Source organism: Aedes aegypti, chromosome 2 (genome assembly GCF_002204515.2).
Source record: "Aedes aegypti strain LVP_AGWG chromosome 2, AaegL5.0 Primary Assembly, whole genome shotgun sequence".
Classification (NCBI taxonomy): domain Eukaryota; kingdom Metazoa; phylum Arthropoda; class Insecta; order Diptera; family Culicidae; genus Aedes; species Aedes aegypti.
The window spans coordinates 196,649,358-196,666,729 of NC_035108.1; the positions used below are offsets into that span (position 1 = coordinate 196,649,358).

General features: G+C 41.3%; 1 protein-coding gene across 28 annotated transcripts in view; it reads right to left on the reverse strand.

Annotated features, from left to right (window-relative positions):
• LOC5575494 (glucose transporter type 1) overlaps nucleotides 1–17,372 on the reverse strand; it is an 816,694-nt gene that overhangs the window by 186,999 nt on the left and 612,323 nt on the right. For 26 of the 28 annotated variants that reach the window (XR_002500247.1, XM_021843626.1, XM_021843625.1 and 23 more), the window contains 3 exons: nucleotides 15,819–15,984; nucleotides 9,844–9,981; nucleotides 8,844–9,100 (listed from right to left, as the gene is read on the reverse strand). Coding sequence is in view for 27 of the 28 variants with exons in the window: in XM_021843626.1 (XP_021699318.1) it covers nucleotides 8,844–9,100; nucleotides 9,844–9,981; nucleotides 15,819–15,984 (561 nt within the window). In the remaining variant the exon portion in view is untranslated. The remainder of the gene's footprint in view (nucleotides 1–8,843; nucleotides 9,101–9,843; nucleotides 9,982–15,818; nucleotides 15,985–17,372) is intronic. The other 2 variants (XM_021843641.1, XM_021843642.1) reach the window with 2 other exon arrangements.

The following is a 17,372-nucleotide window of genomic DNA, read 5'->3' on the forward strand; positions in this document are numbered from 1 at the left end:
CGTGGATTGAGTTGACATCAGGTTGTAGAGTCGTCGCGTGCGGGAGTAGAGTCTGGCTTCCTTAAGGAAGCAAATTAGGGCCGCCAATGATGCGGGGTCATTTGCGAGGGCATCGCGGATGCTTCCAGGAATGTTATTAGTACTTCTGTGGTGTCCGTACAGAGGGCAGTGGCAGATTACATGTTCCACTGAGTTGTGTATATCACATTGTTCACACTCTTGACCGAAGGATTTGCCATCAAAGTTATAGGCAAAACGAGTATGTCCGGTCCTAAGGCGCTAATTATTTTTTGGTCGCGGAGCAAGGAGAGCTCTTCCCAACTAGAAGTATCTCCCTTTACCTTCCGAAGCTGAGCCGAAGTATTTTGATGCCACTCTTAGGCCCAATAGTCTCTGACGGATTTAGCGTTCCAGCGTTTTACGTCTGGGTGTGGAACGGAAGGAGTAAAACGAGACATTCGGTGTCCCGTACCAGTTAACAAGTCTACAGCCATATTTCCTTGAATACCGCAATGCCCCTGGAACCCAGGTAAAGGTGACTGTCTCTGGAGTATGGGCTCGTACACCCTGTATCCACGGGTGGGACGGCCATTCTGACTGCAAGGCTGATAGAATGCTTGCGGAATCGGTGATGATGAAGATTTGAGCACTCACTGGTGAGATGACTGCATAAACAATGGTCGCTGCTTCGGCAGAGAAAACCGAACACTCAGTCGGAAGGCTTTGACAGAGTGTCAGATCGGCGCCAGGGATGCCGATACCTACTCCACGCTGGGAAAGAGAGCCGTCTGTGTAATGGTGTATGTGTTCCGAGTATTTAGTCTGCAGAAGTTCCAGTACGGACGTTCTAAGCACCGTAGAGTCATCGCCACTACGGAAGGTTTTTTGTATCTGCTCGTCTACGATTGGAGGGGGAAGCTGCCAACTGCTCGCTCCATGCCAGCGAACTTTAGCCACAGGGGGGAGACTGGAATTGGCAACCTCACGGAGGATACGATCTGCTTGATCAAAGAGAGCGACCCTATCATTTCCAGCTGTTTTTGAAGCGCAAGTAGCCGCCTTGCGGCAGATGGCTGCGTGCACTCAATGGCGGAATGGGAGGATACCAGCTTCTGCACAGGCTGCGTCGGCGGGGGTTGACGGAAGTAAACCGGAGATAGTGCGGACGTACCCTTTGAAAATCGATGAGAGGATTTCAAACAGATTTTGTTGACTCAAACAGGTGAACTCGAGACCGTAAAGTAGCCTGCTATCTACGATAGCTTGTGCTACCCTGAAGCGCGTAGATCGATTGTTGCATCTATGCGGCTTGGATATCGTTTTAATGATGTTCAGACGGGAACGATAGTTCGTTTTGACAGTATTGAAATGCTCCTTAAACAGCAGGTTACGGTCAATTAAAATTCCTGCGGTCTCGACAGGACGGTCTCGATTCCTGGACTCACTAGTTTGTGTCGCGAGCTACAAACGTGGCCGCGGACGCTTTTAGCTGCGGAGAGGGAAAAACCAACAGAAGAAGCCCATTTGTGTACTGCCGTTACTGCTGCTTGCGCTTTGACTCTAGTGCGCCTAGGAGTATGACCAATGGCTAGCAGCAAGATGTCGTCAGCATAAACAAAAATGTAAATGTCTGGTGGCAAGTTTTCAAACACTTCGTTCATCGCTACCAGAAACAGCGTAACCATGATGACCGAACCTTGTGGGACCCCAGTTTCCTCGGCGAAGGCTGTGGTGAGCTGTGGTTCCCTATTGCAACTCGAAAAAAGCGATATAGAAGAAAGTTTTTAAGAAAGCCGATCAGATTCGTATGATCGTATCCCCTTATCGCTCTTAGCCCAACCATTCCCTGAAAAATACAGCACATAAAGAACAATCCATCTTTTATTTTATTAATCTTGGATGTCTACCGTAGGGCTCTCCTTAGCCGAGTGTTTAGAGTCCGAGTCTACAAAGCAAAGTCGTTCTGCTGTTCAGGGTAGAAAAGCGTTCGAATTACCACGGGAGTACCTCACGGTTCAATCCTGGGCCTGGTGTTATGGAATGCGATGTCCGATGACGTACTGAGGCTTCGCCTTCCGAAGGGTTGTTAAGATTGTATGGATCGCTATTGACATCACACTTTGGTGAATTTATGGAGGAAGTAGAGTTGACCGCATTGCACTCCATCTCCATAGTTGAGAAAAAGATTAAGTTCAGCTAACTGAGATTAGCCTATCATAAGACTGAGGTAGTGGTATTCAAAATCTAATTCAAATTGATTGCATCTTTGGGTCCAAACTCAGTGTCACTAGTCACGTTGAATATGCTTGAAAAATGAATCTACAGCTATTGTTACGTTTTCGAGGATGATGCCAATTCTGCTGTGATTGACAGCAAGTGTAAGCTGAGTTCAGGCAAGCAGAGATTCCTACCAAAGGTGTAGCATAAAATAAATATATACTCACCTCTTTAAAAATGCTTTATTTGTTTACAATAGATTCTTTAAAATAAAGAAGCTAATAAATAAACTTGAGAAGAATTCTGAAGCCTGGGATATTTTTGTGGGTTGTGGCCTTATGGCTATCCCTCAAGGAATATAAGAATATTACACCAGAAACTGTAGACCAAAAATAACAGCAAATTCAAAAAACAGAACAATTTTTCGGTAACTTGAGTGAGAAAATGATGATGACTTTAGAGGGGTTAAGGCTACTTATACTCGCGGTAGGCACTGCGGAGAGATTAAGTTGTTGGGTTGATAAGATTGTTTGGTGATTGCAAGAAGATGGGAAAACTATAAAACAATCTTTCTCATCATTTAAGGTACGCGATACACTAATGATGCTCTTGCCCGGTCTTTTCAAACATAAAGATGAATTTTGCTTTCATTCACTTCGATTATGCATATGAGAGCAGCAACAAAGTTTGATTCATTATACTTATACACCATACACAAAACCGTGAAAACAGAGAGCTTGCGCAAAACATGCAAAATTATCTAATATGTAATTTATGCATACGCGTGCCTAATGTGACAATCGTGGCAATATTGTAAAGTTGTCTATCGTTATTGATGCCGACTAATACATGCTAGAGAGGAATTTATAACACTGGCCTCACAATATTTCATATTTCGCAATATAGGGTGGTGATAATGTGCTATTAATGGCGCCATTGCAAATTATATCAGCCAGGTGACTCTGAACATCGTATGAAACATGTGCTGACCAAAGACAATTTCATGTATTCAATTTGTTCCGACTCTGGATAGAAACCATTTTATGTGAATATATAACGAACTTACGTAAAAATGTCAAGAACATAAATCTCGAGAACCATTGAACCGTTTGCGCTGAAATAGCGATCGAATTAGAGGTTTGGCTCCGATTTACCCACAAAGACATATACACTGAAATCTTTTTTTATGTTTATTTTATTTACGTTCATTTTTCGTAAATCTATTTACGTTACATTATGCCAATCAGATTTATGTGTATTAAAGGCAGGGTAAATGGCTGGGCATGGCATACTATTGGTGGCTCGCGTACCTACAGGAATGAAATAAACCCCCGTTGCCTCTTGCCCAACAACTGCTATCCATACCTCCTCGCGGTACTGGCCGGGATACGAGTAACCTTAGGGAAGATCGGGTAACCAATCCCGGTGGGAGCTCTGGTCGTATGCTGACAGGAAAGGGGGGGATTTACTGTTGCTTTTGCTTCTGCAAACCTGGAGCGTCTGCACTCCATGTTAGGACCGGCTCACAACAGCGTCTGTTCCCCATGTCAGGGGCGGCTGATCATCGTCCGAGTGTCAGAGAAGGACTCTAAGCTAACTGCGCACTATGGACTTCCGAAAATTTAGGGGAAATGTTCCTCCGGAAATCTAGGGTGTTGGTGTCAGGCCCTGCAAGCCGGCCGTAAAAACATCAAGCAACGAATAATCGACGAATTAATACGAACCGGGACAATCGGCGAAGACCACAGCAACGTAAAGGGACTAGCAATTGAAAGCTCGGTAAGTGGAACTGTAAATCTCTCAACTTCATCGGCAGCACACCCATACTCGCCAACGTGCTGAAGGATCGCGGATCGTAGCGTTGCAGGAAGTGTGTTGGAAGGGATTAATGGTGACGAACGAAAACGGCTTACGACTTGTTGATTTCGCCGCCTCCAAGAATATGGCCATTAGTAGCACCTACTTCCAGCACAGCCTTCCATACCGATACTGCATCCCGCCACGTCTTCATGCCGCAAGCCGAGATGTGCAGGGATGGGAGCATTTTGACGGACGAGTGTGAGGTGATCGAAAGGTGGAAGCAGCACTTCGAAGAACAACTGAATGGCACTGAGAGCACAGGCAATGAAGGACTGGAAAATGGAGAAAATGCCTATGTCAGTATTGCGGGCTATGTCAATAACGTAGTATGCCTTGAATCAGCAAGACGTGTTTTTTCAACGTCTGACATTTTACTCTCTCTTTTTCAGGAGGAGAAATTTTCAAACTGTTCAAGAATTTGATTTATCCAGTTTACGTGAGCGCTGGAATTGAGGAAGGACATTCCGTCTAGGATAGTTCTAAACATTTGGAGGGTGATCATGTTTCGTGTTCCGTGCATTCGTTGGACGTTGGACTGAGGAGGAACTTTTTCAAGGGATCGTTTATTCCTGTATTTTGAAGAGCACTCGAATTTTACGAAGTTTCCAATTCTTTGGTTTTATCAAGTGTCCAAGATTGAAGTTGCTTTGAAATTTATCAAGATTTTAATTGGATTTTGTTAAGTATATTTTTTCTTGTTATTTCCTTTCATTCTTTATTATTAGTTTTAGCTTTGATTGTTTTTTATTTTTTTGTTATTTTTTTATAAAAGCATGCATATATATTTTACCTTTTATCGATTTTTGATATGGAATGCTTGTAAATTAAATATATAAATCACCCCGCGTGTTGGCATAGTTATGAACACTCATCAAATGAAAATAAATTATTATTTTTTAATTGACAATTATTTTTGAATAGTTCGTCAGCACAGGTGACGACATACATTTGTCTTCGTTTATAATGAAGCCATACAAAATAGTGACATTTAAAATCAAAGTTTCATGAGTCGCATCACTTACCGAGGTGAACCCTGATCATGTAACTTTTAACCCTTCCCTCTAACAAAAATCCTTCCTGCGACTACCGAGGAGATGCAGAGGTGATCACGGTATCTAGTAACAACGGTAGTCACACTAACATTATTTCTATAATTTTACGGCAAGATACTTTATTAACACTATATATGATATACTACTATATATTGGGTATTAAATACATGCAGAGGTTTACTCCAGGTAGCCTAAGGGAGTTAATTGAACTGTTGACTGGATGAAAGTGCGTGGGGTCGCCAGCCTTTTGTCATGAGAAAACAGCCTTAGTGTTGTCTTCCAAAGGTCTTCAAAGATATCAACTAGCCCTGCTACAACAAACCATCAGGTAGATCATACCATCCCGGTATGATTCTGCAGCCATAGGTAATCCTTGCGCTGATGGTGGCTAAATAATCATCATCATCATCATGTCAGTATTGCGGGCTATGTAAACCAACCAGCGCCCACTGTGAGGGAGCTTAAGGATGCTATTCACCAGCTCAAGAACAATTAAGCTTTTTTCTAAAACTTCAGGAAATTTCACGACAGTCCCCCATACAATACTTTTTTGTAGGTCTTACCGTTTTTGAGTTATACGGGTTTATAAAAAAAAGTAAAAAAAAAGCTTTGACCCTTTCCAAATGTTAGTCTAGATCGATTTTGAAAAAATAAGATATGCAAAGTATCTTAGTTTCACATACTTTTGACATCCTGAAATTTTCATTGAATTCTGAAGGTGTACTGCCAATCGCGTGTCGAGTTGGCGTGAAATCCGTCAAGAGCGACGATGGAAGGTGTGCAAAATTGTGTGAAGGTTTCAGTCAAACACTCCAGTTCGTTTGGTTCCCGCCGGGGACTACGATAAGGTGATGGACTTTCGTCCCTGTTGTTCAATATTGCGCTAGAAGGTGTAATGCGGAGAGCCGGGTGGGGCCGGCTAGCTGGTGGGGCCAAGCGCGACAGGGCTCGCCTAGGTAGCAGTGTTACGATAGACGGGGATCCGTTCCGTGACGAGATTGTCTACATTGTATCCTTGCTGACGGCTGACAATAACGTTAGCCATGAAAAACGGAGGTGCATCATCAGTGAAAGTCGGGCCTGCTATAGCCTCCGCAAGAAGCTGCGATCAAGAAAGATTTATACCCGCACCAAATGTACTATGTACAAAACGCCCATAAGGCCGGAAGTCCTCTACGGGCATGAAACGTGGACGATGCTCGAGGAGGAACGATCTTTTGCGGTATGCAGGAAATCGGTGTGTGACGGCGAAGGATGAACCACGAGCTCGCCCAACTCTTCGGCGAACCCAGTATCCAGAACGTGGCCAAAGCTGGAAAGATACGATGGGCAGGGCATGTTGCAAAAATGCCGGAGAGCAACCCTGCAAAGATGGTGTTCGTGTCGTATCCGGTTGGTACAAGAAGGCGTTGGGCGCAGCGAGCTAGGTAGGCGGATCAAGTGCGTATCGATTTGGCGAGCGTGGGGCAGAATCGAGGATGGGAGATGCGGCCACGACCGAGTTTTGTGGCGTGAAATTGTTGATTCAGTGTTATCTGTTTTAGATGTTAACTAAATAAATGAACGGTTCCCCGTACGTCAGTTCCCCAAAATTCTCGTGTCCCCGAATGCCATTTTCTGAAAATTGGAGCAATTCAAATAGGGAAACTTACGGCTTCGGCACCATTCGACTATTATCCGCAACCAATTTACAAACGCCAAATACACAGTATTTTTCTATCAAAACTCACCAATGGAAATATTCAGATGATTCATTGCTCTGTCAGATTTCCGAAACATAACAAAGAATTTTGCCAGAGATGTCATCAATTCAAATGAACACGCCTCAAAATACGACTGATTTAGAGCTGCCGAACAGATTCACCAGCAGCGCTTATGGGAAAGTTGCCGAAGAGAATGAAGCTGCCGACAATAGTCACACTGACAAGAGATGTTCGCAGCGTTGTAAAAACGTTTCCAGAATGATTTTTACAAGTCTGTCGGTGTAAATCGATAGAGGATTGAGCAGTGCACGTAAGTTCCCCTACGTGCCATAATCGTTTTCAACGGCAGTATGGTGAATTAGAAAGATCGATAAGAAATCAAAAGAAGGAGGTACTTGGTCATCCTCGACTATACACTTCTTCTTTCTGGCGTTAACGTCCCCAATGGGACAAAGCCTGCTTCTCAGCTTAGTGTTCTTATGAGCACTTCCACAGTTATTAACTGAGAGCTTTCTTTGCCAATTGACCAATTTTGCATTTGTATATCGTGTGGCAAGTACGATGATATTCTATGCCCTGGGAGTCGAGAAAATTTTCAACCAGAAAAGATCCTCGACCGGTGGGATAACCCACGACCCACAGCTTGGTCTTGCTGAATAGCTGCGCGTTTACCGCTAAGGCTATCTGGGCCCCTCGACTATACACATGTTGCCTCAAATTCTAAGGACGGTAAAATTCGTAAGAACCAAATAAAGAAGGATGCATATCAAATGACCAGTAGGTTCACCACCCTGAAATGTATAAAGTTATGACAAATATGAGTGCCTAAAACTTTTCGGGGAAGTGGGCTATTCGGGGAAACGGGATATTCGGGGAACTGACATTTGGGGAACTGGCGTTCGGGGAAACGACATTCGGGCAAAAGTAGCACAACCCCTCAATCAGTCGCTGAACTCAAAACTTGATAGAACTTAACTATTGGTACCGTAATCCGGGGTAACATTGATCATTTTTTTTAGTTTTTCTTAAATTTTTCATTTCACAATACAAATGTTACAAGTTTCATATTTTTAAAACAAGTACTGGCACCCACCGCTCCTAACTATGTATCTTATTTTGTTTTTCGAAAGATTTAAACATGTTTAAATAAATGTTTCAAGTGATTTTTTGATTCAGCTGATATGGGGTAACATTGATCACCCAAGTAAACAACGTTCGCTAATATTGGAAATGTCGTTACTTACTAAAATCAGGGCCCCTTAAGCCGAATATGAACACCAAACTCTTACAAGTCATTTACTTTTTGAGTTATTTCAAAATTAAAAACACCTTGAACCGCGGAATACGCCTAAAAGTAGGCAATTTCCTCAGGAAATTCTACATTCGTAATAGTAATTAGTTGTTGTTGCCTAATTGAATAAACTTATGAAAGATTTGACAACGGAATCGTTTTCGGCGATGCCATTTTTAGTAACACCCGCATTTTCCTTGATCACATCGTCTGCAGAACTCATGTGAGACATGAATTTCCGGTAGTGTCAGTGAAAATGATAGAAATCATTGTTTAGAAAAGTTGACAAATTTGCGCATGAACTAAACGCAATTTTTGCAAAAACCTTAATTATCATTAGCTTATGAATATACGAAAGAGAGGCACTATTCATGGTTCGAAAATGTTTCATCAATAAATCTTTATTTGAACGTTTAACAAGATGAGTCATCCCGATCAATGTTACCCCGCTGATCAATGTTACCCCGGATTACGGTACTGGTATTGATTTTATCGTTGATCGCGCTGTTCTGAAAAGTGAATTGTTACGCTTGTAGATCTGTACTATATTTCAAGTAGTTCTTGGAGAAATAAATTATAACATATTCTACTGAAACCTTTCTAGAATATAATCAAATATGCCCATATGGGCATTGGCCTTAATGGCTACTCTTCGTCATTTTTCACCATGAAATGGTACCAAAATCGATTGAATTTTGATTATTAATCCATTTTTCTTACCTCCCGAACCGATTGGCCATCCATCCCCCGCTGAAGCCACCGAGCATACCACCGATGGCGAAGATCGACACGGCCACCGAGTAGAGCTGCTGGATGAACTCCTCGCTGATGTCTTCGCCGTAGCGGTCTTTGTAGACATCTTTCATGAAGTTCTCGATGTTCACCTCGGGAGCATTGATGACGCCGGTGTTGTAACCGAACTGAAGCATCCCGAGGACTGCCGCAAAGATGGCATACGTCAGGAAGAACGTGAGACCCTGTTCGAAATGAGAAATGTGTCGGTTTTTTGTTAGAACGATCATTGAAAAGAGATTTTTCCATCGGTTGTTTTGTTTTGTCGTGCAGAATAAAACCATCAGTTGGAATAACGAGAAATAAATCTTTATTACTAGATGATATAAATAACATAAAAACGGAAACGAATCCAACGAAATGCGGATTTATTATAAATTCACAACTGGCTAAACATTGAGTAACCGAACGCAGTGAATCGATAAAAAACCATTTGGGAAAGTGAAACGAAAACTTTGTTGCCAGTCGCGTACCCAACCGACGAATGACGGCGATGTTCATTACCTTCCACTTGGGTGGTTGAAACGAAGTCTAAAACAACTGAAAAAAAAAATATCAACACATAAAAAACATTAAATAAATTAAATAAAATGGTAAGCTGGCTGGATTTTGCTTGTTTGGTATTTTTTTACGCATCTACACTACCGTGCAAAAGTTTGGGGTTACTCCTTCAAAACATACACAATTTTGTTGTCCATGAGTCATTCAAAAGGCAATGAGTAGATTTTACTTCGATGGTATTCTCAACAGATTTGTTTTTGAATTTTGTTTACTGATTTTTTACATAGAACTGAAAATTTCACTAAACAGACAAAACTTTTGCAAGGAAGTGTGCTCCTGGGCCGTCACAAACAAGCATAAACGCAAAAAAAACGGAACAAATTCGGTTGTGGTTGTGTTTGGGGTGGAGAGCCTTTCGGGTACTGACTTGCTCCAGCAGGCGTAATTTTCGCCGGTGCGTGTGTTCCTCCAGCCGGTCCACATACTCCCGCAACTCTTCGATCTCCTCCTTCACCTGTTGCACGGTATCCAGCTCATGCTTGATTTGTACCATATCACGTTTCACCTGGATGGGGTAGAAGAGAAAAAGAGGAAATCGTTATTTGATGCGGGGTGAAATGTGTATGTTGATGCTTTGAATTCGTTGCTGTTATAGAACTTATAGAAAAATGGCAAGAATCAATCGATGTGCGATGTGTTGAAAGTGTTATTTTAGTGATTGGTCAACTGGACTAATCCAGGAATAAAACAAAACGTATTATTGTATGACGAAATAACTTTGACAGGGCGGGTGTTCTGATAGTAGGCAGTCCTCTATGATCGCATTAGTGACTTTTAACGGCCGTTTTACTATAAATCGTTGAAAACCATTTTTTGCAATAACCGTAAAGAGCTATGTAGGGTAAGTAGCTGGAATTCATTCTTGCGCTTTGATGCAATAATATTTCATAAGTTTGTGCTGTCCTATAACAAGCTACATGTCTTTACTTCATATGTCCATTATGGACCCGCTTATATGCATAATAGGAATGGTTACAAATTTGACGTTTCCTATAATGGATGCTGCACTTGATGTTATCCGGCGCATTGCCGACGTGTCTAAGGACTGTTCATTTTATAATGTGGACACCTTGTACATACACGCAATATCTTTTTAATTTATCAAAGAAATCGCAATCGGTTTTCTGTACATCGTTAGACTAATATTGTTCAATGTTATAATAATATAAGAGCAACCAAAATAATTTTATTTCACACTAATAAAGAACAATGTTTAAATCGATCGATTTTTTGAGGATATCAAAATCAATGATTATTAGAAATTTGAAAATTTCTTGAAAATTCGACAATCTATTTTTTTTATTTAAAAAAAGACTTATTTTTCGAAAATAGCATCAATCAGAAGCCTGCTGGAAAATATCAAGTTATTTTTGGAGCATCAGTTCTCCAAACATCATAAAATCATTTTTCTCCAATTTTTTTAGAGAAAAATATTTCTTTGAATAGGACTGATATGAGTAGAATTTTTAAGTTTAAAGTACGTCTTGACGGAAGTACTAATATAGTGTTACAGTGAAACCTCCATGAGTCGATATTGAAGGGACCATCGACTCATGGAAATATCGAGTCATGGAACAGCAATCCTTTGGAAAGCTGCTTCTAGGGACCATCATAGTAACCATGAAATTTTGTTTTTAGTATGGTTCCATGAGTCGATATCGAGTCATTTCGAAAAGTATCGAAAAGTAGAAAGGTGGAAACTGCTTCACTCGGCACTCATTCCGAATCAGGCCACGTTCGCCGACCAGCGAAGTCAGCTTGTACAGCGGACTGGACTTCTCGATCGTCATCCACGGCATGCCGGTCGAATTTTATTTCTCGACAACATCTCATCGACAATCCTCATCAAGCCGCGCTGCCTCCTCTTGCTTTAGCGGCACGCGAACTGATGCCCCCACATTTGGTATCAGCACCATCAGTTGACTTCTTGTTGCTCGCAGCGTCTCAATCGGCCGTCTCTCGCTTTTTCACCCTTTTTGAAACGAATCGGTTAACACACGCCATCGTTCGAACCAAGACCGTCCTCTTCGAAAATCTGTTCGCATTCACTAGTACCGCTGGAACTTTCACATCGTGTAGCAGTAAGCGAACCGTCGTGTTCGCCGGTGGTAAGCTCTTTCATCGGCCATTCCTCCTCACTCTCGTACAGGTCGTACTGCTGTCCTCGTACCCATGCGATGTTCGGGTTCTTACCTCATTGTGTCAGCTGGCCTGCCTCGTGCAACTACGTCGGCACCTATCGCCAGTCTGCAAGCCTCGTTAGGCTCAGGATCTCACCGATACGAAAACCGACGAATTGCTTGTAACGACGCTGATCGGACCGAATCCACGATAGCACTACCTCAGCAGCGATCCAAAAAACTACCTTCGTAATGTAGGAATTTTGGTTTTCGCCCACCGTCTGTGACATTCATGCGCCGAGTACTGCTTCCAGAAGATCCAGGCGCGGAATCAACGATGCAACGGTACCAGCTGTGCTCGACTCATCACAAAGGTACACATCACCTCGCCACGTACAACGGCCCGATAGTACGCCATATCGCTCGCATCCGCAAATATATGAAGTTGCACATTCTGGATTTCTTCCGACCGCGCACTGCCAAAGTAGCTGCGGAAAATTCGTATGTCCACCAGAATTCACCACCTCGACCCATCGACAATCTGTCCGCCAGAAGTCCTGATTCAGCACCTATCCTAGGATGGTGACCGGCGCTAGGTACCGTCAAACGGGGTAACTTGCAACAATTTTCAACTTCAAAGCTATATGGATGAAAAATTTGAGGATTCAGATGAGACAGAAACCATCTAGTACCCTAATCGCCATGTGAAGAATACCACACGGTATTAATTTTATCGATGTTTGATCTTCGGGGATCAGGAGAGACGAAAAGTATACATTTTTCATGCTACCCCTGATGTGGGGTAACATGCAACACATACTGCTACCTGAAGTACACTATTGAAAACTTAACCTATATCGTGTTATTATGATCATTTAATAATGTTCTGCAGTAAAAGTATGACAATAATCATAAACAGCTACCTAAGCTATCTAAGAGTACAGATAACCAATTATTGATTGAATTATGATTATTAAACCAATTTGATTTAAAACTTCATTGGTATTGCATAGGGTGTTCACAAATTCTAGCATATCATAAGTCTTGACAGTTATTGGAGAGCCATTTAAACGTTTTAATGCAACTTTTCTACAAATACAATTGTACTTAAGGTTATGGTTCACATAACATTTTTTTTTATACAAATTCAAATCAAAGCGACGTATAAGATATTGATATGTTTGTTTAAAAAAGTCTCTGTTGGTGTTCTGACACTACCTTTATCATACTTCATGTAGAAAATTCCCAACGACAGATCTGCAAGTTAGTTTTTATATAGATTTTCAAAATGTTTCATTACTTTCATGAAGAAAATAAATCTAAATCTAATAATAATGCGATTCATGTAATATTTTTAATATTTGTTACCAAACGTGTATTGAGTTAAGTCCGGTACACAAATTTTAATGTTACTGAACAAATTTTGTGTTAAATTTAGCCTTGTCATGTGTTTTCGATGATAAACTGCAAAAAATATCAAACAATTGAGATAAAAATAGCTGTTGCAAGTTACCCCACAAGGGTAGTCAAAAACGTTTTTGAATTTTTATAGTGTTTAAGCATCATATTATCAAAACTTTTATATTGTCATTTTGTACACTACTAAGTACTGTAACTGATGACAATTGTCTCGAATGACATATTTCTACCGTTTGTTTGGTACGAGGAACGTTATTCAGCATATTTTTTTTGCAATCCAACGTTTAATATGATTTTCACCTCCAGCAAACTAAGCAAAAAAGAAACAATACCCAAACCCTCGCCGAAATCTTCTGTTGTATACCTGAGGTCAATAAATGGCGGAATAAATTATAAAAATTTAACTCAATGCTGAACGAAACGACAATTCGGTCACATGTCGAAGTGTTGCAAGTTTCACCCCTGTTGCAAGTTACCCCGTTTGACGGTACTCCACATCATGATGCTGAGCACGATTCGCTCCGTCGGACGTTCATCACCGCTGAATACTTCAGTGTACTCCGACTTCAATGTAGTGGCGAAACAAAACACGTCCTCATCCGCATCCCACACGGTTCCCACCGATTGTACTCCATACCCCTGTCCAGCATTTCAGCACAGACAATTCACTCTCCCAATCTGATGCGAATTTGATGAAACATTTCCTGTCTGTCTCCACCAAAGACGACCGGACGCTTTCGGAAATGGCAGATTACCCGTGGGTGGTCAACTAGCATATCCGGACCCTTGAGCAACTCAGGGAGATCCCATTCACAGATGCTGCAGCGTCCCATACCAGACGTACCTTGGCCGGTCACCGTGGATTATCCACAACATTTGTAGCTACCTGGGAGGGAGGCACCGATACTACACACGAAATTTGATACAATTTTTTTCCAAACTGCAAGATAACTCCAGTTTGCCAACGACAATCAAGGCAGGCTTGGTGAAAATCACTAGTTTTCACTTGTTGTGTACCTTCGATCTTTCTGGACAAACATTGAAAAAAGGCCACAGTTTTCTATGTGTTTAATTTTCAGTTTTTATTGAAAACAGTAAAAAGAGCCTCATTACATTACGTTATATTCAATTAGAATAAATGGTGCTCTCGTGACGTTACTTTTTAATGTGCATGAATTGATTCTAATTCGATTTTTGCTACTTTTGATGAAATGTAAAAATATGCTTTGGCTAAATACGCGCTTTTATCATGTTTGTCCATTGTTTAAGATCCGGACTCACAATGACAGTTCGTGACAGCAAAATCTCGGCTCACTGTGACGTAGAGAAATTTTGCATTGGTTTCTCCCTCCCAGGTAGATACCACACAGCTGATTGTGGCGGCTCCGATAACTCGGCATCGGTTACTTTGTTGGTACTTTTCCTCTGCCGGTTTTGGAACGGCAAACGACGAACACGCTCTTTCGTCCAGCGCGTACTGGTGCCACATCAGGTCATGAAGCACCTGGTTGCTCACCGGTGCGACGGAGTGCAATTTCAAATACGTCTGCACTGTGGGCTTTCGCTTCTCGGAACCGTAGATCGTCCAGCCCAGAGTGGATCTAGATAAGAGTGGCGTCAATGTCAAAATTGGAACAGTGGCGAACTGTCATTTCCATACAAATCCGCGTTCCAATCGAGCAGGAGACCTGTCAAAATTGGAACATGACGTCACTCTTGTTTACAGGCACTCTAGTCCAGCCCATCTTTGATCTAAAATCGATCTGAACACGTTTTGAGCAACATTTTTTATTACCGTTTTGACTCATATTCCGAACACTTAAGGCCAACAGTGACTTCAAATGCATCTGGAGGGCATAAATTAGCTCATAATTGTGAAAATTTAAATTTCTTCGTAAAGCCTAACTGTTAGCTGTAGGGTGTGCCGATAAAAAATTTCTTTTAAACTTGTTTAGTATTGTTTTTACGTAAAAGTATGGAACAACATTTTGATTCAAATGCGGAACACTGACTTCATTCTGTCTCATATTCCGAACACCTTGATTCAAATTCCGAACAGCACGAATAAATCGTATCCAAATCTCGCATACTCTGAGATAACGCCCTAAAAGCCATTAGTAACCACGTGAGTAGCTCGTTGTTTCTGAGCAAATGAAAGAATAAGCATACAAACCAAAATCACGGGCAGGTAAATATTGATCCTTTCCTCCCCATAACGTTGTTAAATAACATGATAATCCATTCAAATGCTCAGGAACAACGAGCTACACACATGGTTACCAATGGCTTTTAGGGCGAGATCAGAAGTTATGCGAGAAATGATCAATTTCGCAAATAAATTCATCTGAGCTAGCTTTACTGACCTCGAACTAGTGAATCATCACTACTCCCGAGGTATAAAACGGATTGGAAGATTATTAAATTGAATTGTAATTGGCTGCTATTTTCTGGTAATTTGATGACATATTTCAGCGAAACATTTCAACCACATCGTCAGTCTATTCGGAATTTGAGACAAAACGGTATTTGCAAATTTATAAGTTTTGATTTTTGATTGTTATTTTTGAACATCCCTATCTTCTTTTGTTTTGCTTGCACCAGTAGAGGCTGGTTACCGATATTATGGTCAAAAATCGAAGTTTCACTAGGAAACTTAAAAACTAGCCGGGAAATTCAGGAATTTCTAAATCATTTATTGTTCATCATTGTTTTTGCTAAACTGAAAATACTTACATTAAGGTTCTTAACTTAATTAGACATTTCAATCGTTCGGGTTAGTTGTGTTTCCCAGATAGCTACTCACCTCCGAGACCTCGGTCTGGCAGCTCTCCACCGATTTGGTAAGCTCCTGCAGTTGCGTTCGGATCTCGCAGAGGGCGACCGTGGTCTCGAAGTGCCGGTCACCCCTCTGCAGATCATCTAACTTAGCCGACAGATTCATACTCATCACGCTGACCTGCTTCTGCAACCTGGCGATGGTTAAATATGATAGAAAGGGTAAGAAAACAAGGAAAAGTGTTAGTACGAGGTATCAAAGAAATGACAGAGATTAGATAAAACTAGTTACTATACGATTTTGACGGGATGGATGGTTAGGTTGGTTTTGAGAAAGTGGGAGGATTTTATACGAAATGATAATGTACATAATAAGAAACGAAGTGATTTTGATCATTCGATCGACTGAGGCCAAACTGTTCAAGTGGCTTAGTAGCTAGAGAAATAGGAAACAGAATGATGACTGAGCAATTAGCGAGCGAAACAGGATCTACAAACTAGAATCAAACAGTGGATCTAGCAATAAATGCAATTAAGAATGCTTAGTGATTTATATTGCAAATGATTCCTGTCCTGGAGGTCATTTGCCAGTGATTGATAATAGCTGTAAATATGTGATTCGAGCATAGCAAATTGCAAATGTACAATGTTGTTCGAGTAACTAACAAGCGACTTATGATTTCACAACTATGTTCATTGGGTGTTTCAGCGTGAAAAACTGAAAAATCGAAATACTGAGAGATGGTCTTCGTCGGATGGAAAACTTTGCTCGGTGACATTTTGTATCTCATAATGAATGGAAAACTTTGCTGAAAAGTTTTCCACTTGGAAACGGAATGTTAACTACCTGTCATTGGGGGTTCGGAAGTTTTACACGTGTATACATGGGAGAAGATTGCTGAAGCTAGTGGTGGGGATGGTTTCATGTCAGGGTAGGATCTAGGTGCTAGAATATGTTTGATAATTACACAAAATGATTGAAGTTTTGACGTATTTTCAAAAATTTTACGGTTTATGTATTTTTACCCTGGTTGAGAATGGGCATGATTTCTAATAAACCATGCCTGTCCGGGACTGTTCTATTCACCGAAAGAATACGAAAAAGTTGCTAATACTTTAGAGCACTGGCTCTCGGAAGAAGCAATTTCACCGTATTTTAGCTGTAACTGTCAACATGTATTAAAATGCATAGCAGCTAGTTGAAATTGTTATGCTAGTTGTAATGATGCATCTGCTCCAAAATACGGGATGGGGTCGTAGGAAACGTTCAACGGAAGCCGATAAGGAAAACTAACCAGATGCACTTTTCCTCGTTTCTCAAACACTCGACGAGCTGCGTTTGGTTTTTGAACTTTTCGGTCGTCGGAAAAGAAGGAAGAAGGATCAATTTTTGTGTGTGCCAATCAAACTTGTGAGTGATTTACCGGTTGCGTCTTTTGCATTAGGGGTGGACTTTATGAATTTGTGTTACAAAGGGATGGAAGAGGGAGTGGTTCTTTTACAAAAGGAGACTGAAGTAGGATAATGAGAGGAGTCAAGCAAGCAAACTAGTTTCAATGCAGTTCTGAAGAAGTACAGGAAA